The following is a 22,465-nucleotide window of genomic DNA, read 5'->3' as shown; positions in this document are numbered from 1 at the left end:
AACTGTTCATGTGGATTTATGATTTCCAAGTTTCTCAAACTTGAAAAAATCATTTGATTTCAATATAATTTCAAACTCACAGAAAAGTTGCAAGAATAGTGCAAAGAAACCCTCACATACTCTTTGCCCATTTGCTCTCTCTCTCTTCCTAACACACACGCATACACACAAATTTTGCTTTCTGAATTATTGGAGAATAAGTTGCAAAGTCATGTTTCTGTACCCCTAAATCCTCTAGGATATATTTCCTAAGAACAAGGACCTTCCCTTTCCTAAGCAATGTCAGACAATTTAACATTACAAGATACTATTATCCAATAGATAGTCGACATTGAAATGCCTCAGTTTTTCCTATATTTTTCCCTAGTCCAAGTCCAACCCAAGCCTGTGTGTTGCATTTAATTACCATATCTCTAAAAGGTTCCTTAGTCTTTGTCTTTCATGACCTTGCCATTTTTGAAGAATACAAGTTGGTAATTTTATAGAATGTCCCTCAGTTTGGGTTTGTCTGCTGCTTTCTCATGGCTATATTATGCATTTTTGTCAGTGATACCATGAGGCATCTGCTAGATTTACCAAGTTTCTAGCTTGTGTAATCTTTAAGATGCTTTAACATCTGCCCTGCAGGCATATGCTGGACACACCTTGTAATGGACAACCTGATGGTATGCCCTAGTCACCTTGCCTTGACCTCCTGCCTCCCTCAGTGCCTCCCTCCTCTGAGAGTTCTCCCAACGGAGTGTTTTTCAAATACAAACTGGCCAACCCTGAGCGTGTTTACCCTATCTGCTTATTCCTTCCTTCAGAAACCACAGAAAAGCTGCTTGCCCACATTTTCCCTCCTCTCCCTCTGGGAATGCTCACTTTGGTACTTCCCTGTGTGGCCCCCCAGTGGTGTGACACGTCTTCCCTCTCTTGGCAGCTGGACGCGTATAATACACTACCTTTCCAATGGCAGTCATCTCCTGATCTATTGACCATACTATACCTAAATAATAATAAAACCTACTAAGATATCTGCCAGGTTTCTCCACTTCTCCTACTATGTGTAATTTGTGGAGAGATACCTCAAATTTTTTTGACTGTGATCTATAATAAGGTGACCATATATACCTATATATACATATGAATGAACCAGTTTTGTGAAACAATACGTATGCTTTCCACATGAAAGTTATTTTAGTTTCTATTCTGTTTTATTTAATTTGAAAATAATTCTTGTCTGAACTACTGAATTGATTTCTTACCCTCTAATTAGTAATGATCTTTGTTTGAAAGCACTAGCCTAATGCAAATATCACTTTGGATCATCTGATTGCAGAATGGAAAATAGATGGATAGATGGCGGGGGGGGGGGGGGGCAAAACTGATGACAAGGAACTTGTATAAGGCTCTTGCCATCATTCAGGTGAGAGAGTCTAGGTGGCTACTGGCCACGAAGTTGAGAGAAGTGGGTGGGTTTGGGAGTAAAGAAAGTAGATTGAAGAATTTAAGTTAACAGCACTTCATGATTGATTGCATATAGGGGTGGGGAAGAGGAGGGGTCAAGAATGACAATTCAGGCCTTGGCCTCTGGGCTGGATGGTGGTGCCCCTTTCTGAGATAAGGAACAATGAAGGTTTACGGTCCAGGCTCCACCATGTTGAGTTTAAGGTATCAAGGACATTAGACTGGAGCTGTTCAGTGGGCAGTTGGCTCAATAGCATTTAAGAAGCAAGTCTGGGTTGGATTAATAGCAAATTGAAGTTGAATTTTACTCAAGGAGATTTTACAACTTTATGCCCACTGCAGGAAACAGAAGTTTGTTTAAGATAGGAACAAATTCTCTGAAAATAGTTTTAATGATTTGTTATTGAGATGCATAAGTAAAATAATATGTACAAGTCGAAAATGTTTCAAGGAAGTCAATTAACATAAATTTACTAGAATATCACTTTTCTGCACTGTTCCTCTCTGTCTCCGGCTAACTGTAAAGTCTTACGTGCATATATATAGAGAGAAATGTGGAAAACAAAAGAAATTGCTCTTTACATCATATAGAAACAATGTCGGCTTAAATCACCACTGTGCAAACTCGGGCTTTCCCGGATGCTGGTCCTCAGATTTAGTCCTTCAAATCTAGATTTTCTCAGGTATAGATACCGGAGATAAACAGGCTGCAAAAAGATGCTTGTTTTCAAGCGGCACCAGTTTGGGGTTGCACTGAGAAAATGAGATCTTCTAGTGGAAAACTGTGGATGTGTGAATTTACACCCACAGCGTTGGGAGTGATGGACCGTGCTCCGTTAGTGGTCACTCATTCCCCATCCCACCCTTTATCTGCTCCCCTCCCTCCCGCTCTCCCTCCATTCTCCCCCCCTTCACTGCGTTATTCTGGGATTAACGGCGGGGTCGGCCCCGTACACAAACGCAGCTGGCTCGTACCGTCAGCCTGAGCCCCGCTGTGCAACCACGTCAGGAATTCCAGTAAGTTGGCAACACAGGAGCACAAAGACAACAACAATGAGGAAAACCCTTCAGTGCAGAAAGGAATGTTTGGAGCCCTGGCTGCTACAGTGAAAGGACACACACACACACACACACACACACACACACACACACACACCCCACACTCGCGCCCGCGCTCACCCTCCCACACCCCCCACGCGCCCACACCCGCACTGGGAGCCACCCAGCCCCTCCCGCGCACGCCTCCCCAGCGGCCGCCGCAGCTCTTTGTAACTCCGCGGTGCGGGGACGCTCATTGACTATGCAGCGCGGCCTGGGCGGGCGTCAGAGCCGCCTGACCCCGGCGCGGTCTCGTACCATCGCCTCGGCCGCCCGGAACCGGCATAAATCACCAGCCGAGACTGAAGTGCAGCTTCTCGCCCCCTCGCCGCTTCCCTCCTCCCACCGGCCTCAGCCTCTTTACTTCCCAGACCCCTCTGCCCCTCCGGTCCCCAATCCTGCCTGCTCCTCGGCGCTGCCGCCGGACAGCGCCAGTGCCGTGCAGGGAGGCCAACCACGTTCCAGTGACTTGGGTCAGAGCAGAGAGCTCTGCATTTCCAAATCCAGAAATCTCGGAAAGAAAGCCACGAAGTGACTGCTGCCCCTTCTCACAGCCCTCCTCTTTTTTTAAGTCTAGTTTTTCCCTGTGTCTGTTTCTCACTTTTTGTGTTTCTAAAATAGTTCCCCTTGCTCCTCCCCGCAAAGCGTCACCAATCACCAAAGCCCACGGAAGGTAGGGGTCCGGACTGTCGGGGGTCAGCAGAGCCCCAGACGGTCGGTCGGTGCCCCGGCGAGAAGGGGTGACAATAACTGGCAGGTTCTCGCTCCTGGGAAGGGCGAGGCGGCGGGACCCTGTCCGGGACTAAGTGCGCACAGGGCTGCCGCCTCCACTGTTCTGGCCCCTCTGGCTGGGGGAAAAGGGCTCCTGACTCCTTGGACCGGGACCTGGCTCCCGGGGGCCCTGCTGCGGAGTTAATCCAGAGCCCGGGACAGGAGATTCTGGGGAGACCCCCCGCCCGAGAACGGCCCCTTCTCATAAGACAGGGATCCCAGGTCCAGGAAATAAGTCGCGCCACCCCTCCTTTTTTTCTGCCGGCTCTAGAGTCACGAACCGCCTGAGGAAGATGCTCTGAGGGTGGCTGTAAGGTCCCTCCGCAGGGCTCTTGGGGGCCGGAGTCCCCGGCAGCCTGTCTAACGCTGCCTTGCAGGAGGGAGCTTCAGGGCTCCCCGAACCCCTTACGTCTCTCCCTCATATAAAGGCGCACCAGTCAATCCAGAGGACATTCATTCTTTTCCAATGTTGCTTCAAATGGAACAGATTTGTAAGAAACGCGATCTGGCGGTGACACCTGTGTATGTGCTGCTTAAGAAAAGCTGAACAAGGATCCAACTCTCCCCCCAACATTGATCTGCCCCCTTTCTCTTGGAAAAACAAACAAACAAACAAACAAAAAACAAAACAAAACAGCACCCATCTCAGCATCTCAACTCTGTGGGTGAAACCAGGGTGTCCGAGAAGCCTAGAGATTTCAGACTAGAGAATGGTCACAAATCGCTCCCAGCGGGCTTATTCCTTCCGTTTTCTTCTCTTCTTTTTCTTCCTTTTTTTAAGACTGTCGGTGGTAGGTTTCCCCGCGGACTGCGTAGCCGACTTCTGTTGCACAGGCAAACCCGCGCAGAGGCTAGGGCAGAACGTGCCCGTGTGTGTGTGTGTGTGTGTGTGTGTGTGTGTGTGTGTGTGTCAGGCGGGTGTTCGCACAAGTGTGAGACTTCCAGGAGTGAGTAAACGTGTGAATGCCTGTGAAGTGTGCGTGCACGTGTCGGTGTTTGTGTGACTGTGGAGTACCGCACGCGTGTGCGACTTAGGAATGTGTGTGCCGGCGCGCGAGTGAGCGCGTGAGACTGTCAGTTTGTGTGACAGTGAGGAGTGTGGGCTACGGTGGGCGCGCGACCCTATGAAGTGTGTGAGTGTGCGCGCGCGCGCGTGGGGTGTGCATGTGAGAGCGCACGTGTGTTCGAGTCCCTACTCCTCCCTACGCTGCGAAGTGCAGGGGGCGGGCCTGGCGGCAGGGGGCCTGCCCCGCTGGATTCCCGCATGCTAGTTCCGGGGCGGTCGGGTCTCAAGGGCTTTATGCACTGTCTGGAGGGTGGGGACTTGCGCGGGTAGAAAACAGGATGCCTCGGGCGCTGGGGCCGGCTTTCTGCCACTAGGAGCCCGCCGGGGTGCAGGCCTACAGGAGCGCTCGCGAGCAGAGGTGCCGCCGGTGCTGCGGGCTACGCGCGCCCACCTCCCGGGGAAGGAACAGCGAGGCCGGGGCCCCGGACGGTCGCGGGGATGGAGCGCGGGGCGGCGGCGGTGGCGTGCACGCTGCTGCTGGCTTTTGCCGCCTGCCTGGCGCCGGCCAGTGGCCAAGGTAAGCGCCCGCTGGCCGGAATTCCGCGCAGAGCTCCGGACTTACCCGGCAGTGGCAGGGGTCGAGTCCGTGAGCGCACAGAGGGGACCGCGGCCGGGAGGGGGCCAGGGCAGGGCGGCGGCGTTGGAGCGGCTCCCGCCGGGGCGCTCAGGTTGCTCAGCGAGGGGCGAGCGCGAGCACCCCTCCTTCGCCCGCCCGGCAACCGAGCAGCCACAAACTTGAGAAAGCGGCTCCGCCGGTTTCGGTGACAGCGCACCCCACGGGGACCCCGTCTTTGTTCCCACGGGACTTTCTCCCGATCCTCTGGAAAGCACTCTGCAGTTGGAACCCGGAGAATGAGGTTCTCTCAGCCTGTGCGCAGTCTGTTCCCCCCACTTATTTATTCCCTGGGGGTGCTGAGCAGTCCTCGGAGCTGCTCAGTGCGCAGCTTTCCACCTGCAGCGCGCAGCCGGGGAGATCCCTTCGAGGGCTAGAGCACCCCCCCCCCTTCTTTTCCTCGGCGAAACTTGGTCCCGCTGTGACCCTCAAGAGACTGCATCTCGATGCAGATCATTTACGAGCCGAGATAAGGCAAAGAGGCGGGATTGGCGGAGAGAGCGGCTGATATACTGGAGCATTTTCTTGAAGGGTTTTCCTTTTCAACGGGGAGGTGGGGGCTTTTGTGTTGATGAATGGGGCCCCGTCTGCGCGGCCAGAGTTTTGAGGGCTCGAAAGCAAAAGTTTCTGGTATGAAGCGCTTTAAAATTCTCTCAAGTTGTCAGAATTTACGTTTTTATAGAAACAGAGGCAGAGAAAGAAAGGGAGGAAGCAGTGGAGAGAATAAAAACAGTAAGGGTGAAAAACAGGGAAGACAAGTAGGGAGAAAAAGGGAGAGAAGGGAGAGGAGCAAACTTTGAAGACAGAGCAGCGAACGGAGTGGGGGGTGGGTGGGGGAGAGAGAGAAAGAGAGAGAGAAAGAGAAAGAGAGAAAGAGAGAGACCAGGGATGAATGGGAAGGGCGAGGAGGAGGCCGGGGAACCCGCGAGCTCTCTCCAGGCTTTGCGTTGCTAGGTAGCAGCCCAGAGCTGCGTGTGACCGACCACCAGACAGACAGAACGGACGCTGCTGCCTCCACAGGGACTAATCTGTCTGTGGGGATGGGAGAGGTCTCCCCCCACTTCTCTCCCCTCCTGCTCCTTCCTTCCCGTCGGACAACTTAATTGCCCTACAATGAAAATGAAACCCCTATTGTTGTAGGATTAGCCAAAGCAATAAATTGATTTCCCTGGATCACATATTGGGGTTGACGGGTGGGGACTGTAGAAGTCCCCATTTATGGCAGAGAGAGGGAAAAGCTTGTGGATGGGCCGTGGCATGTATTCAAATGGTTAATCTGCTTTCTTTCCTCAATTCTTAGCGTAAGCTCCTTAGAGGGAATCAACTAAATAATTATACAGCAACTCCTAGCAGTACCCATTTCAGACTTCCTGAGAAGTTTGGAAACGCCAACAAACCTCACTGGTTTGTAAAAATCTTTGGAGAGGGAGGGGAGGTGGGGAGAGACTGTTAACAATTCTTGCTTTGCACACCTTTTTCTCAGGGTTGGTAACACGGAAAGAGGATTTATTATTATCGTGGAGGGTTTGCCGCAGCTCTTAGGGTGATATACATCGTATGTCCTAAGTATAGCCATAGGATTTACTGTATGTTCCTGTCAGTGCCTGGCAAAAGGAAATCTTGTCCGGATTCATCTGGGATACATCTGGATTGTTCCCATACAACCCAAACAGGTGTTTTCTCCCCTGGATTGATGGTTTAGTCACCAATAAGGTGTACTTAACTTTTTTTTTTTAATTTTTAATGTTTATTTTTGAGAGAGAGAGAGAGAGCGAATGAAAGAGGGGCAGAGGGAGAGAGAGAGAGAGAGAGAGGGAGAGGGAGAGAGAGTTGGAGACACAGAATCCAAAGCAGGCTCCAGGCTCTGAGCTGTTAGCACAGAGCCTGCACAGAGCCCAAACGCGCCGAACTTACTCTTTTTGGTGGTTTAAATCCATCCATCTTCTCTGATGATATACAATAATATGTACAGTAATAATAGCATATCGTACACTTATACATGTGGCAGACCCTGTTCTAAGTGCTTTACACTAATTGACATTTAATTTTTATAATACTATAAATACTATAATGTTGACATTTAATCTTTATAATACCCCTTTGATGTAAGTACTCTTTCTGTATCTGTTTTACTGATGGGAAATGGAGGCATGGGTCATTGAAGTTAACTTGCTGAAGGTCATACTGCTAGAAAATGGCAGAGCTGTGAGTCCAGAGGCTATAATTTAACTGCTATAGTGTGTGGCTCTCTCCTCTATTTCCCTGTCTCTTTTATTTTGCACTAAAAATGTCATGCTCCCTAAGTCACTACCCATGTATGAGGTTACTAAAGAATCTGAGTGGTATTTTACAAGTCTTTGCCACTTACGCATCATAACTCTGGATATTTTTTCAGAAATTCTTTTCAGGTTTCTATCACCTGACCTCTAGGTAACCTTCCTGTAAGGTTAAGGAGATTTCTAGATTCCTGTCCTATTGACTTATCAGGTGAAGTAAAGTATGACATTGTAAAGATCCTTATTTGAGCACACACTTTAGGTAAGATCTTCCTGCAAAGTTTGCATCATTAGAAATTGGAAAAGACCTCTGAGTATTTTATGGTTAGTCTTTAAAAAAAAATTATAACACATCTGTAGCTAAAATTATTTGTATTTTCTTCATATTTTGTAGAATGCTGTTAAGAAATATTGGGAGAGCCTGAACTCTGGAGTCAGGCTGTCTGGGTTCTAGCAATGGCTTTACCACTTTCTAGCTGTGTGACATTGGGGAAGTCACTAAACTTTCATGGCTCAGATTGCTTATCTGCAAAATTGATATGATAAGAGAATCTACTCCAGGACATTTCATTAACATAAAGAGATAAACGTGCTGAATATGTAAGGCATATAGACAAAGATCGTAACTACAGCTATTATTATATTGACCAACACTAAAAGTAACATTTCTTTTTTTGTTTTCTATTCGTATTTCTAATTTCCAAGTGCACATAAGGAAGCCTTAGGCATTTTCAAGTAACATTTCTTTGAGGAATTCCCAGATCCCAGTACATGACTGAAAGTTTTTTTGAGAAAATGGTATTGGTCTTCAAGTTATATTCTTTCATTCAATAGAAACTGGGTTATGCCTGTTATAGTTAGTATCAGCTTTATGACAATTACACTTTCAGGTGAAGTTTATGTATTTAAAAGGATTATGGGCCCAGTAACAAACAGGCAATATTTTGGTTCTGTCACATCTCTGATACTGCTGCTGCTTTAATTTCACAGCAGTTGGCTTCTTTTTCTCTGCTTGAAGTTCTTCCTAGCCAGTTTTTATAGTATAGGGCTTCTGCTCAAACTCCCTTCAGTCTTGTGCCTGTCCTGTTCTAGTAGAAAGTTAGACTTTTATAGATGGGGGAAACCTTAGCTATCAGCTGGTCTACTTGCATTATTTTATAGATAAGTAACTAAACCTGGAGGGAAGAAAGGGGGACTGACAGGAGGGAAAGGGAGGGGGTTAAGCCCTTAGCCTAAGGGCCTGTGGCCCAGGATAGAACCAGCTCTCCTCTTTGTGTCTTCCTAATTGATCATTTTTAATTTTTTTAAATATTTATTTATTTTTGAGACAGAGGGAGAGACAGAGTGTGAGCAGGGGAGGGACAGAGAGAGAGAGACACAGAATCCGAAGCAGGCTCCAGGCTCCAGGCTCCGAGCTGTCAGCACAGAGCCCAACTTGGGGCTTGAACCCAAGAACCATGAGGTCATGACCTGAGCCAAAGTCAGATGTCCAACTGACTGAGCCACCCAGGCGCCCCTAATTGATCATTTTTAGATATAGGGTGGGTCACATATCCCGGGTCTAAGAGGAATCTCAAGTCTAAGAGGATAGGTTAATACAACCATGTGTCATGTCCAGCTTGGTTCAGAACTTATGCCATGTTAGTGCCCCACCTTTCAAAGACCATATCTCTGGATCCATTTTTCAAAATCTTGGGCCATCGAAACGTGTTACTAAGGTTTATGGATTTCATAGTACAGAATAGGTATTTATTCTTAGTTGAAGGTAATTGTTAGGTCATTTTTTTTAAAGTTTATTTTTGCGAGAGGGAGGGAGAGAGGGAGAGAGAAGGTGAGCAGGGGAGGGCAGAGAGAGAGGGAGAGAGAATCCCAAGCAGGCTCCTCAGTGTCAGCACAGAGCCCTATGCAGGGCTCCGCAAACCAACTGAGCCACCCAGGCACCCTTAGTGCCTACAACTTTAAATGTTAGTCTAGATTCATATTTGTAAATGACAGAAATCTAAATTAAACTTCCTGGAGCCAAAAAAGGAAATTTATTTCAATACATAATTGTAAAGATATAACTATTAGGTTGAACCATATGGGATTGCTGTTTTTCTAAGAAAGACTCAACCTAATATAAAATTTTATATTTTGCTCAACCCAATATAAAGTGGAGGCTCAGCCTATGTCAAGCTGATCTGGTTTCTCTATCTTCTGACTCTGAGAAGACTGTTCTCAATCATGTTCTTTAGTGTCTTAGGATGGCTGTCAGTGGCTCTTGGAGCCACGTTCTTTCTGGGAAAAAGCAAGAGTTTTTGTCTTGTCTTAAAAGTGTAAGTTGCCTCTTGGGCTCTGCTTAGGTCACAGACTCATTGCAGAACCAGTCATTGTACCTGGCATGAAATGTGCCCATGGCTTAGGCTTTGGGTCATATGCTTGGTTCCTACAGTCATGGACTAAGGTCGACCATAGAGGGAATTTTGGATAGGGCTCCCAGGTGAACAGAGGCTGGGCTGCAAAAACCAAATCTGTCTAGGACACTTTATCAGGTAAAACCAGCTGATGCTATTTTTGTTTTATCCATGAAGACAGACTTAAAAGGCTGAAGAAATTTCTCAAGAGCAGTCAGTGCTGGAAAAACTCAATGAATTGAAGGGGGGAAATGTTTTGGAAGTATTAAAGCAAAAGGGATGAAGTTTTATGTTCATGTGATCATGTTGCAATTTTAAGTTTAGGAGAACTGGAGAAAGAAGGACTTCTAGAAGATTTACTTGTAGCCTAAAGGCTTCTTATATGGAGCAGATCTTTGTGATGGATAGGAAAGTTCTGAAAAGTGAGCTGAGAGAGCAGAGTACAGGAGCTCTTGAGTCCATTATATGATTTCATTTTTCAGTGAATCCTACGTCCTTTCTCCTTTCCCAGCTAACTCTGCTTTCTTGCTTATATTTCTAAGACTTTGCTGCTTTTCCAGGCATTAGGCCTTGGCTATGAGAATGCGGTGGAAAGAAAGAAGAGAGGAGGTTTGGAGACATTAAAATGCTTCTGTGGAGGGGTGCCTGGGTGGCTTATTCGGTTGAGCGTCAGACTCTTGTTTTCGGCTTAGGTCATGATCTTATGGTTTGTGTCGGGCTCTGTGCTGATCCTGCTTGGGATTCTCTCTCTCCCTTTCTCTCTGTCCCTCCCTCCTCTTCCCTCCCAAATAAATAAATAAAAACATCTAATTAGAAAAAAAAGCTTCTATGGAGACAATACATCCTGGTGCAAATCCAAGAGTCCTTAGCATTTAACCTAAGAACTTCTTCAATAATGGTAGAGCAGGTGTCTTTCACACCTCCCTGGATTGATTTGGAATGTCAAATATATGCGCTCTATGCCAATGGTTATTTAGCTGGTCTTTAAGTCTTATTTCTAAAGCATGTGCTGAGAAACTAGAAACATTATCATTCCAAAATTAAGATGGTTAACTTTTATATAAGGGTACTTCTGACTTAGTACAGTGCCAAAACCCAATGCAAGGAAATAAGAAGTCTCTCTAAGAAAGGTGACGGGTTACACAATGTGAAGTTTCATGATGAAAGCTCTATGCTTTTAGTCATTAGCCCTCAGGTCATGCCTGACCCCCAAGGTTATTGGGAACAGGGAGAAATGAATGAAAGGAGGAAATGTAATTACCATTCTGTGCATTGAAAAGTTAAGCCACTGTTACCATGGATACAATGGCTTGTTTATTGTCCAGATCTTGAGATCCAAGTTTGTAAGCAATACTAGAGGTCTCCTTTAAGTTTATGTACTATCGGTCAATAACACATGAAGATTCTTTCTTAGTAACTTTGAACAGAAGCCTTTACTCACTAATCTACTGATTGACATTAAATGAAAACCTATCTACTTTTGACGTTCCTATAGGTGTTAAATGTGAACAAGGGGAAGAAGACAATAGCCACAGTTCTGTTGTGCTAGACTTTCTTGGATTCTTATATAAAAACATCCTGTCCTATAGTGTCAGAGATTTGCTTGTCTCTTTGGGCCCAATTTTTGGTTTTTATTTCATTAGCAAGGAGAAGCTTTTTTGTGTAAAGGCTGAAAAAGCAAAATAATTTATTTCATTAGGGAAATCCTCAAAGTTGAATTAAAGAATGGAAGGGTTTTTTTAAAATATGAAATATATCAATCCTATGCACATTATAATCTCACTAAAGGAGAGGAGAAAATGCTAGCATGTGCTTCCACACTGGTTTAATTTTGACATGGGGAAGGAAGGGTGTGGAGGATACTTTTTGTTGCGAGAAACAAGAAACTGAAAACCCACCTCAAACCGGCTTAAACAATAAAGGGTATTTATTGGCTTGTGTAAGAAAATTCTGAGGCTGAGTGGGGTTCAGGTGAGGTGCAGTCAGGGCTCCAGTTCTCTTTCTTTGTGTTTTTCTTGACTCTACTCTCTTCTAGGTTTCAGCTTTGTTTTCAGTCCAGCTTCCCCTATTGTTATATTATAGCTGCCAGAGCAAATGGGGCTGCATGTTTTCTTGATCATATCTAGGGTGAATTCAACATTGAGAGTTTGCTTATGTTCTCAAAAGCACTCTTTCACCACAACTTATAGAATGCTATAATTTTTAGGAACCCTAGATAGAAGTCAGCCAGTTCCCCGAACTTGGCATTATCATCAAAGTCACCTGGGGAGCTTTAAAAAGTGTATAGATTCTTAGGGCAAAAACCCAATCTTACTAAATCAGGAGTATGGGCATCTGTTTTTAAAGAGTTTCCAGTTGATTCTGAGGGTCAGACAATTTGGGAACAGCTGATCTAGGTAATCTCTCATTTTTAGTTTTGTAACTAAAGGTATACTAACATGCCACTGTAAATTCCTTCTAGCAGGCAGTTAAATACACTCTGTTAAATCCATACTTTCTTTTGAATGGGGATGTTACAAGGTAGCTACAGTAAGAAGGAAAACTACTCTTTTATATCTAGTGCTGCCCCCATTTCTGGCCATCTCCTATCCTGCCTAACATGACCCTCCCTCCCTAGAGCTACTGTTTGTGTCTTAATTGTATTCTTTGCTCTGTCCCTGGACACAATTGAAGTCCTTCCTCCTCCTCTCAGAACCTTTGATTCTTTAAGATGAGCAACTGTTGGATGGATCCTCTAATCCTTTCTTACCCAAATTAGGCAGATTTCTCTATAACCACTGTAATCTCTCTCCTCCAATTTATGTCAGAGCATCCCAACAGAGCCCACTGGCATCTAAAGCGGCCATCTATTCCATGGTTGGAATGGGAGTATTGGAAAATCTTGTAGCTCATTTCTTTTATAGCCTAGGCTCAATTCTTTGTAGACCCCACTGGGACTTAGAGTCCGTGATCCTACCACCTGTACACTGTCCCTCAAATCCCTTGTTTATTTACTTCCTCATCTTATATTGTTATGACTCTTCATTAACATTACTTCCTTGCCTATACCGCCAGCAGTCGGGCCCCCCTGTCCCGTTGTCTTGCTCTCTTGTGCTCTGCCAAAGCTCAGTCCTGGTTAAATCTAATGCTCCACATCTGCATTGCTGTAGCTAAATGTGGCAAGAGAAAACACAAAACTAGGTTGACTGATCTCATTATAAATTTGTGAAACTAATCTCAACCTCAGACCTGCTGTCTGGTGAGGCCATTCACTTTCCTACTTCCTTATATCTCCTCTTTCCTCAAACTTCCGACACCACCTGCTCAGATGACATTGCTTCTTATAAATGTGAAAATAGAAGCAATCAGAAGAGAACTCAACAAGCTCCCATAACTCAGCCATCATCACCTGCATACATCCTGTCTGTATATTCTGTCTTCCCTCTGGTTACACTGGATGAACTTTCCATGCTCTTAAGTTCAAACAGTTCATTCATGTTCTACATTGAATTCTGTCTTAACCTCTCACTAATTAATTGTCTACTCTCTTTCCCCACATTTCTGTTCCTATTTTCTCTGTTCCTCTTTATGGCAAAATTCCTTCCCAGATTTGTCTATTATACCCACTGTAATTTTTCTCCTCCAATTTTTCTCAAATCCATGCCTTTCAAGTTTTTGCTCCCACCCTTGGTAGATACTTCTTTTGCTAAGGTCACTAATGACCTCCATGCTATTAAATCCAATAATCCACTCTCAGCTCTTGTTTTATTTAACTATCAGAGGCATCTGACACTGTGTATCCTGCCTTCCTCCATGAAACACCTCATCTGGCTTCCAAGAAACCAAATTCTCCTGGTTTCCTTCTTCCTTGCTATTTTATTCCTGCCCATCTACCTGACTGACTACTTTTCATCTCTGTCTACGCTACGTCTTTGGAGACTCATCCTGTCTCATGGCTTTACCATCTATATGTTGACAACTTCCAAATTTGTGAATCTGATCCAAATCTAGACCAATACCATAACTCTGATCTTCTCTAATGCCCTAAACCTGCTTTCCACATAGGCTTTTCCATCTTAGTAAATGGCTGGACCATCCTTGCTCGGATTCCTTTTTCTTTTATATCTTACATTCAATCCATCAGAAAATCCCATTGTTTTAATCTTCAAAATGTATCTAGAATCCAATCACTTTTTACCATGTTTATTGCTACCACACTGATCCACATCATAGTCAGCTCTTACCGAGATTATTGCAATAGCTTCCTTACTGATCATTCTGTTTCCCTTTTGTCCCTCTTCTGTCTACTCTTGACACCTATTTAGAATATCAGTCAGATCATGTTACTACTGCTCAAAAGCTCCAATGGCTTCTGTCACACACAAGTTGAGTTGTCTAGAAACAGACACTAAGATGGAGTTTGGGGTAAAAGATGTTTATTAAGATCATTGCCCTTGAAGAGAAACGAGGAAGCAGGAATGGCAGAAGTTAAACACTCTGAGAAGGCCTCAGTCAACCTAGTGGGGAGCTCTGGAGCAAGACTTGACTGTGAGAGTGTTCTATGGCAGGCTGCAATGACCTTTTTTAGTTACTAGATGTGGCCTGCCCTCATAAGGGCATGACCTTGGGCAAGGTGTCTTTCTATAACTGAAGTGGACCCCAAAGGAGCTGAGTGAATCTAGAAAACCCTTTCTCCTCTCCCCCTCTCACAATGCTCTAGGCATGGTGATAATCCTTGCTTCCTCCCCGCATCCCCCCAACATAGTGTGTACCTTAAGGCTTTTAAATTTGCTTTCTCTCTGAGTGCTCTTCCCTCAAATTGTGCATGACTCACACTCCTTGCTTCCTATAGGTCTTTGCTCATAGGTCACCTTATCAGTGTGGTCTTCAGATTTTTCTTGATTAACTCTCTTCATTGCACTTATAACCATCTGACACAATGTATATAACTTATTTATTTATTTACTTTTGTCTTCCTTTCTTTAAGATGTCAATTTCATGAGGGCAGGAATTTTTGTCTCCCTTGTTTATTGCTTTATACCTAGTATCTAGAATAGGGCTAAATAAATAAATATAAGTTGAACAAATGGATAAATGCCCCATGGACTCTAAAGCTAAGAAGGGACATTCAGCTCATCACCATGTCCCTGGTATTGCCAGCCTTTAATTCCCCCAGGCTCCATCAAAAATCCCATGGAGGGGATAAAAAATTGCTATCTCTATTAAAACAAGTGGCTTAGCAATGCTGTTTCTCTCCATTTGACTCTTCCCTTTCCTCCGCCTCGCTGACCCCCAACACTGACGATTCCCAATGCATTTGAGAGTAGCTGATCCTGCATCAGTCTCTTTAACCTTTCTAAGGTTAACTTAGACACTTGATTACCCTGTGAGAATCCCCTGTATATACAGAATGTGTCATCCTGCTATTTTTAGGACAGATTTGATACAGTAGCTTTTACAAAAAGATAAGTTTTTGACATTATGTTAGTGGACTGCCATTCTGCATTTAAACAACACAAAAGAAAGCTGTCTGAGGCCACAGCATGGTGAAAACAGCCTTGATCACACAAAAGGGCCTCTTTGAAGAGGGGAGTGGTTTCCCAACTCAGGGAGGCGGCATGGACTATGGTGGAAAGAACATCACATGTCAAGCCGTGACATTCATCAGTCTTGTTCCTGATGAATGAAGGAAAAATGGGCTCAACCAAAGAAGGACCAGACTGCTGAAAAATGCCCATGACTGCTTGTCCTGTGGGCACAACCTTTCTCATTCCAGGTCCCATTCTTTTGAGGACTCTATGTACAACCATGACCAAATAGGTTAAAGGCAGAGGAATGGCTCAGTTACATGCATGAATGGGTAGTGAAGTTGCAAGAATGAGCTAAAATAATTATGGATAAATTTTTTTGGAGTGCTTGCTACATGTCTGACACTATCCTAAGTGTTTTACAGGTATTAATTTACCCACTTCATTAACAATCTGAATTTATGGATAAAAGACCAAGGCAAAGACAGGTGCCCAAAGCCATCCAATTACTAAGTGGTGAAACCAAGATTGGAACCCAGAGCCCTTATTCTTACATATTGTCACTGTGGATAAGTAGGAGCAGGTAGAAGATAGTGCCTGTCTACACAGTCAAACAAAGCCTTATTTAATGGTTCATGTTATGTTACGGTGACCTCATTTCAGAGATTGTTAGCTTTGCAACCCAAATGTCAGATATTTTTGTGTGACTTTGGCAATCATTCATGTAATACATGTTGATCAAGACCTTATGCTCCCGGCGTGATGTAACTAGTTATATCAAAGGATAGAGAGATTCCTGTGACATATGCCTGTCAAAATACCTTACTATTCTGAAGAGTACACTTCTATTTTAACCTACTTTTTACTCTATACTCCTTGGGTATCCATTGATTCTTGCTTGCTGGCTTCCTCCTGTACTACCATTCCTTATCTGGCAGTATTCTCTTCTCTATAATTACATGTCTTTTCATTCAAAAGATGACACCCAATTGGAGAGTTCTACTCTAACTTCCTCTTAGGGATGACAGATTTTAAAAGGTTGTTGTTGTTTAATATTGATGGAAAAATTCTTAATAAGCTCTCTTATTCAATATCCTAGAAGATAGTAATGAACAAGTGAGAGTGGAGTCTCTATATCTGAGGAGGCTGCTCTTTTTTTTTATTAAAATTTTTTTTAATGTTTTATTTATTTTTGAGAGAGAGAGAGAGAGAGAGAGAGAGAAAGAGAATGAGCAGGGGATGGGCAGAGACAGAGAGAGACACAGAATCCACATTAGGCTCCAGGCTCTGAGCTGTCAGGGAGCCTCTGAGCTGTCAGCACAGAGCCTGATGTGGGGCTCAAACTTGTGAACTGCAAGATCATGACCTGAGCCAAAGTCAGACACTTTTAAAAAAAAATTTTTTTTAACGTTTATTCATTTTTGAGAGACAGAGAGAGACAGAGCATGAGCGGGGAAGGGGCAGAGAGAGAGAGAGAGACACAGAATCTGAAGCAGGCTCCAGGTTCTGAGCTGTGAGCACAGAGCGCGATACGCACGGAGCTCGACATGGGACTTGAACTCATGAACTGCGAGATCATGACCTGAGCCAGAGTCGGACGCTCAACTGACTGAGCCACCCAGGTGCCCCTATCAGACACATTAAAAAAAAAAATTTTTTTTAATGTTTGTTTATTTTGAGAGAGAGGGAGAGAAAGCACGAGCTGGGGAGGGGCACAGAGAGAGGAAGACACAAAATCTGAGGCAGGCTCCGGGCTCTGAACTGTCAGCACAAAACCTGACATGGGGCTTGAACTCATGAACCGTGAGATCACGACCTGAGCTGAAGTTGGACACTCAACCGGCTGAGCCACCCAGGTGCCCCTTGAGGAGACTGCTCTTGTAGAGATGTGGAAGACATTTGCCGATGGGCTGGAGGTGCTAAAAGGTCTCTTGGCCCCCAGACGTCTCTCATCTTGGCCAAAGAGGTCTGCTTTGTCACCGTTAGAACCAGTTCTTAGGAGTAAGACATTGTTTCCTCCTGACACTCTGTTTAAAAGGGTAGAAATGTTTACCCCTCTAGAGCAGAGGAGTTCAGTGAGATAGCCATGCAGGTAAAAGTTTGCTAGAGCAAGGTTCACTGAGAATGAGATCCAAAACTGGTATGGTTTGATGGGGGATGAAAGTAGGGAGGAAGCTGCCAGAGGTGACAGGTAGTCTTGAAAGGGAGTCAACTTCATCTCAATTGGGTTGCCTAAATCAGCATTTCTAGGAGAAAAAGGTCTTAGGATGATTTTACGGGGAATTTCTACTGTAAATCTGTCAAGTGGACTTCAAAGATAGAACTCCTTACCTTCTACTATGGCTCTGCTTCCTCAAGTTGGCTGTATTTGAAGTAGGATTGTTAAAACAACAGGAGAGGTTGACCTTAAAAGCAACAAAGTTGTAAGGCTCTATCAGTCATTCCTTAGGGATTCACCAGTGCCAAGTAAGTGGGAGAGGAGGCTTGTGGATTTATTTATTTATTTATTTTTTAAAAAATTTTATTTTTGGGACAGAGAGAGACAGAGCATGAACGGGGGAGGGGCAGAGAGAGAGGGAGACACAGAATCAGAAACAGGCTCCAGGCTCTGAGCCATCAGCCCAGAGCCCGACGCGGGGCTCGAACTCCCGGACCGCGAGATCGTGACCTGGCTGAAGTCGGAGGCTTAACCGACTGCGCCACCCAGGCGCCCCGGCTTGTGGATTTAATGTACGTTGCAGTTATGATTTTTCTAGACCATAGTGATGACTATTGATAGGTACTTCTGGTTTTGTTTTTAGCATGTAGTACATAAAAAGAATTTGCAAATGAATAAAGTAAAATGCACATATTTCTTAAGTCAATTGTTAAATGGTTGATTTTTTAAATGTTTTTTTAAATTTTTATTTTTGAGAGAAAGAGAGAAAGAAACTGCAAGTGGGAGAGGGTCAGAGAGAGAGGGAGGCAGAGGATTCAGAGTGGGCTCTGTGCTGACAGCATAGAGCCCCACACAGGGCTTGAACTCACATGAAGTCTGATGCTTAATAAACTGAGCCACCCAAGTGCCCCCAATAAATGGTTAATTTTTGTGTACCAAAACTCTGAATTTTTTTTCCAGTTCACTTCTGCCACAAAAATTTACCTCTTCCCTAATATTTGGTGCAGTGAGGTGTTGAAAGAATTTGCAAAGTAATCATTGAAAGCCGAGATTCTGGTGAAAAACAAAATGCATGGTTTAAAAATTGAACATACTAACTGGAAGGCAGTGAAAGTTAGATGATTCTCACTGTAAATAATTAAACCCAGCAGTGAAGACAAGAGAAAACGTGGGACTTGAGCTCAGAGGGATACATCTTGTATTGAAGGCTTTCACTTCTCTGTAAGGGAAATCCTAGAGGTCTTTAATAGTTGTTGCCGATTGTGAATATGTGCAACAAAATCCCACCGTAATCCAGATTTATTTTTCAAACACTTTGCTGTGATGGAAGGAATGAGAAAAGGGAGGGAGGGGAATCAGGTTTTATCAAGACCCTTGCGCTCTTTCCCTTTAGCAAGTGTAAGCGTGATTTGTCACAGTGACCTGGGACTTTGGTTCCCTCCAGAGCCCTCTTGTACTGTGGGTGCTTTGGTAGATCAAAGACAATTGGCTTTATTTTATTTTTTTTCAGAGAAGCAGTGGGTCTACTAATTGAGAACTGGGTAGCCATGAGAGACATGGGTTATATTCCTTCTGATTGGTTTTCTTATGCCTTCCCACCCCCCTTTTCATTGAGGTGGGGGGGGCAGGTGATTTGTCTTAATTTTTCTGTCTTTAAAAAAGGGAATAAGGTTTCATAGTTTTTATGAATATTGGCATTATGAAGTGCTTTGTTTTATTTAAAAAATTAACACAGACTAAAATAGACTTTAGTGTACAGCTTGATCAGTTTTAATATGTGTATATATTTGTGTAACCACTACCACAGTCAAGATTAGAACAGCTCAGGGGTGCCTGGATGGCTCAGCCGGTTGGGCAGCCGACTTTTGGTTTCTGCTTGGGTCATGAACTCTGGTTCATGGGTTCGAGCCCCGAATCGGGCTCTGTGCTGATGGTGTGGAGTCTGCTTGGGATTCTCATTCTCCCTCTCTCTTTGCCCCTCCCCTGCTCGCTCTCCCTCTCAAAAAACAAACAAAAAAAGATAATTAAACCAAAAAAAATTAAAAGATTAGAACAGCTCAGTAATAACGTGCCCCTCACGCCCATTCCCTCACATGATTTCTTTGTAGTCACACCCTCCAAATAAGTTCTCAAGTTATTTTTTTGAAAACTCACTTTCTCATGTGAAAGTCTCCATTGCCTTTCATTTGCTCATTTTTACTTGAAAAGTGTTCCTAGCTCATTTTTTAAAGTAATTCAAAATGACATGGATGGTAGGGTTGCAAGGCTGCTCCTCCCTTATTATAAAAGAGGAAAAAACTCTGGAAAGATGGCAGCTCTTTCAGTATAGCTGTATAGGGGAAAACACACACACACACACACACACACACACACACACACACACACACACACACACCCCAAACTTGGCTTGTTGCTAGATTGGAATCTGCAAAGAAAACATGCTCAAGAAATCTCCCTTGAAGAGGGGGACAGAGGTTTATTTTTTATTTAACGATTTACCCCTTGACACCTGGGAAATGATTAGTTGATGTTTTCAAAGAAGATTAAGTCAGTGTGGTTAATTAACTGTAGTAATCAGGTGACTTAAATCAATTAACTCCTTGTTAACAATTTCCATCAATTTTGTAAATAAATGACTAAATCAGTAAATTGTACTCTTGAGATTAAAGGGTATTTCCTGATTTATTTTATTGATGACAAATTAGAGATTTTCTCCTTCTCATCTCATTTCCTCCCTGCCAACCTTACTGTTACAAATGAGAACTCTCAAGGTAGCTATAGTTTGAAAGAACACACCAGGTTAAGTTTTAATATATGATTTTAAAGAAAAGTCAGGCTGAAGGACACCTTTGCTCTATCTTAGCAGATGTTGAAAGAATCACTTAGGGAAATGAAACTTAATGAGTAAGTGTGTACATAATAATATTAAGGGAGAATGTGAGTAGCAAATAAACTGATTGCAGGATAAGCCCTTACTATTAAGTTTTAAAAAATTTTATTTTCCTTTCTTTTTCTAAGTTAAAACTGAATGATGGCTATAATAAAATGAAACAGAATTTGGCTTTTAGCTAGAAATAACCTTTGATGGATATCTTAGGTGCTCTATTTAAAGGGAACTTATAAAAATAATTGGATTTATTGATTGTATTAGTCTGTAAAGCTTAACTGCATTTTAAAAATATCATATAAATATACAAAAAAATGTTGTTTTTAGAATTTTTTAATTGAAGCGTGCCTGGGTGGCTCAGTTAAGCACCTGACTTGGTTTCAGTTTAGGTCATGATCTCCCGTGTGGGATCCAGCCCCAAGTAGGGCGCTGTGCTGACAATACAGAGACTACTTGGGACTGTCTCTCTCCCTCTCTCTCTGTCCCTCCCCTACTGATGCACTCTCTCTCTCTCTCTCAAAATGAGTAAATAAACATTCAAAAAAGAATCTCTATAATTGAAAATTCACTTCCCCACCTATAAGATTTTATTATGTCTTCATCTCCAATGAAACATATGAGATGGAACATTAAAAAATGATCTCCCATACCCTCAAATACGCCATTGCATTTCCTAGAAGACATGGAATATTCCAGGGATTTGCCCTGTATACCAGATGTTTTAAGGTTGTTTGGGATTGCTTCAAGAAGGAATATTTGGCATCTTGAATAACTTTTGAGGAATTAGTATGTATTTGCAAAAATTCCATGCTAAAATAAACCACATTTTATAAAGAGAAAATTCTTAAAGTTTCCTTGAATGTACAGAAAGTAGCCTAAATTGTGGGAATGCACTGAAGCCGGTGATATAAATTTAAATCTCTGGCTGCTAAGTAAAACTTTGGGCTCTTCCCGCTGCCCCTTCTCCACCTGCCCAAGGATCCTCAATCTCAAGGGTCTACCCTGGACATGGTTAACCTGTGGCCAAATCCTTTCTGGTGCTGGGACACTGCCTGGTGTTGGAGTTTGGAGACTTAGCTTGCTTACTTTCTAGATATGTGCCCCTGGGCCACTAGATCTCTCTGAGCTTCAGTTTCCTTGACCTATACAGTGGGTGTTAGTAATTTCTACCCTGCAGGCTCCTGGGAATATTTAAAGGACACTGTGAACATGTAAGTTCTTGGCACTTGGTGAGCATTCAGTAAACATTTGGCCCTACAGGGAACCTGGTGTTAAATCATTCATAGTTGACCAGCTCTTGGTTAGGTCAGTGCAGCAGAACAGCCACCATGCTGTGGTCTTTTGAAATAAAGGAACCACTTGTCAAATTCTCTATCCATAGAACTTGCTGGGGAAAAATATATCTTTTTTTTTTTTTTTTTAAGGAGGTGAAACTATCAGACAAAGAAGAAACATTAGAAGACAGGCCTTATAATCTGCCTTTCTACTCCAAGAATTTTTGGTTCTTCACTTTTCAGGTCTTGAAAGCACAGATCCCAAAATGTAATGTTACAGAAGGTTTCAAACTTCTGAATGGATCCAGTATTTCCATTTCATGTGTTCTGTATATGTTTCCTAGAAACTTGATCCCATGCAGAGTTTACTGATGAGGTCTTTGTAACTGAGAATAACAATGATACTCTCTACTTAGCCCAATGAAGAACCTTGGGGCTAAGTAGAGTTGGGTGTGTCCCCTGGTCAAGGAGAAGGATTTCTAGGGGGAAGAGTATATTTGAAGATGAACGCTTGGCTTTGTGAGAGGTTTTAGGCAGAATGTGTAAGAATCACAATGATGTGTTTTTTCTTTTGTGGTAGTGTCTTTTTGTTGCATGAAACTAGAGCAAGGTCAGTGAGGGGTGTTCAAGGTCAGTTCAAGGGGGTGAGAAAGCTATCAGCAAATCTAGTTTAGGTTAATAATCAGTGAATATTATCATTAATGTATTTATTCCACAAACATTTACTGAGATCCTATTGTGCCTAGAAGTGGAGACACGGAGGGATAAGACGCGTAAATAAACACTTGTGAGAGGTGCTATAGCAGAGGTTTGGGAACACAGGAAAGGATTGAAGTCAAGTAAGACCTGAGGGGGCCAAGAGCCAAGACCATAAAGATGGCTGGGTTTGAACTGAGTCTTCAGGAGGGTGTGCCAGCAGGAGATGGAGTTGGAAGAGTGGAGTCTGGTGACACTGTGGAGGACTTTGTCTGTC

At 43.6% G+C, this 22,465-nt stretch overlaps 1 protein-coding gene across 2 annotated transcripts in view; it reads left to right on the top strand.

The window, feature by feature from the left end:
• Positions 1-4,593: 4,593 nt before the first annotated feature.
• LRP2 (LDL receptor related protein 2) overlaps positions 4,594-22,465 on the top strand; it is a 198,578-nt gene continuing 180,706 nt past the window's right edge. The window contains exon 1 of one of the 2 annotated variants that reach the window (XM_086718833.1): positions 4,594-4,901. In XM_086718833.1, the coding sequence (XP_086574959.1) occupies positions 4,823-4,901 (79 nt within the window). In that variant the 5' untranslated portion in view covers positions 4,594-4,822. The remainder of the gene's footprint in view (positions 4,902-22,465) is intronic. The other variant, XM_086718832.1, reaches the window with a different exon arrangement.

This window comes from Puma concolor, chromosome C1, assembly GCF_028749965.1.
Source record: "Puma concolor isolate L17-30 chromosome C1, mPumCon1.1.hap2, whole genome shotgun sequence".
Classification (NCBI taxonomy): domain Eukaryota; kingdom Metazoa; phylum Chordata; class Mammalia; order Carnivora; family Felidae; genus Puma; species Puma concolor.
This window is presented reverse-complemented; position numbering and strand designations above follow the sequence as displayed.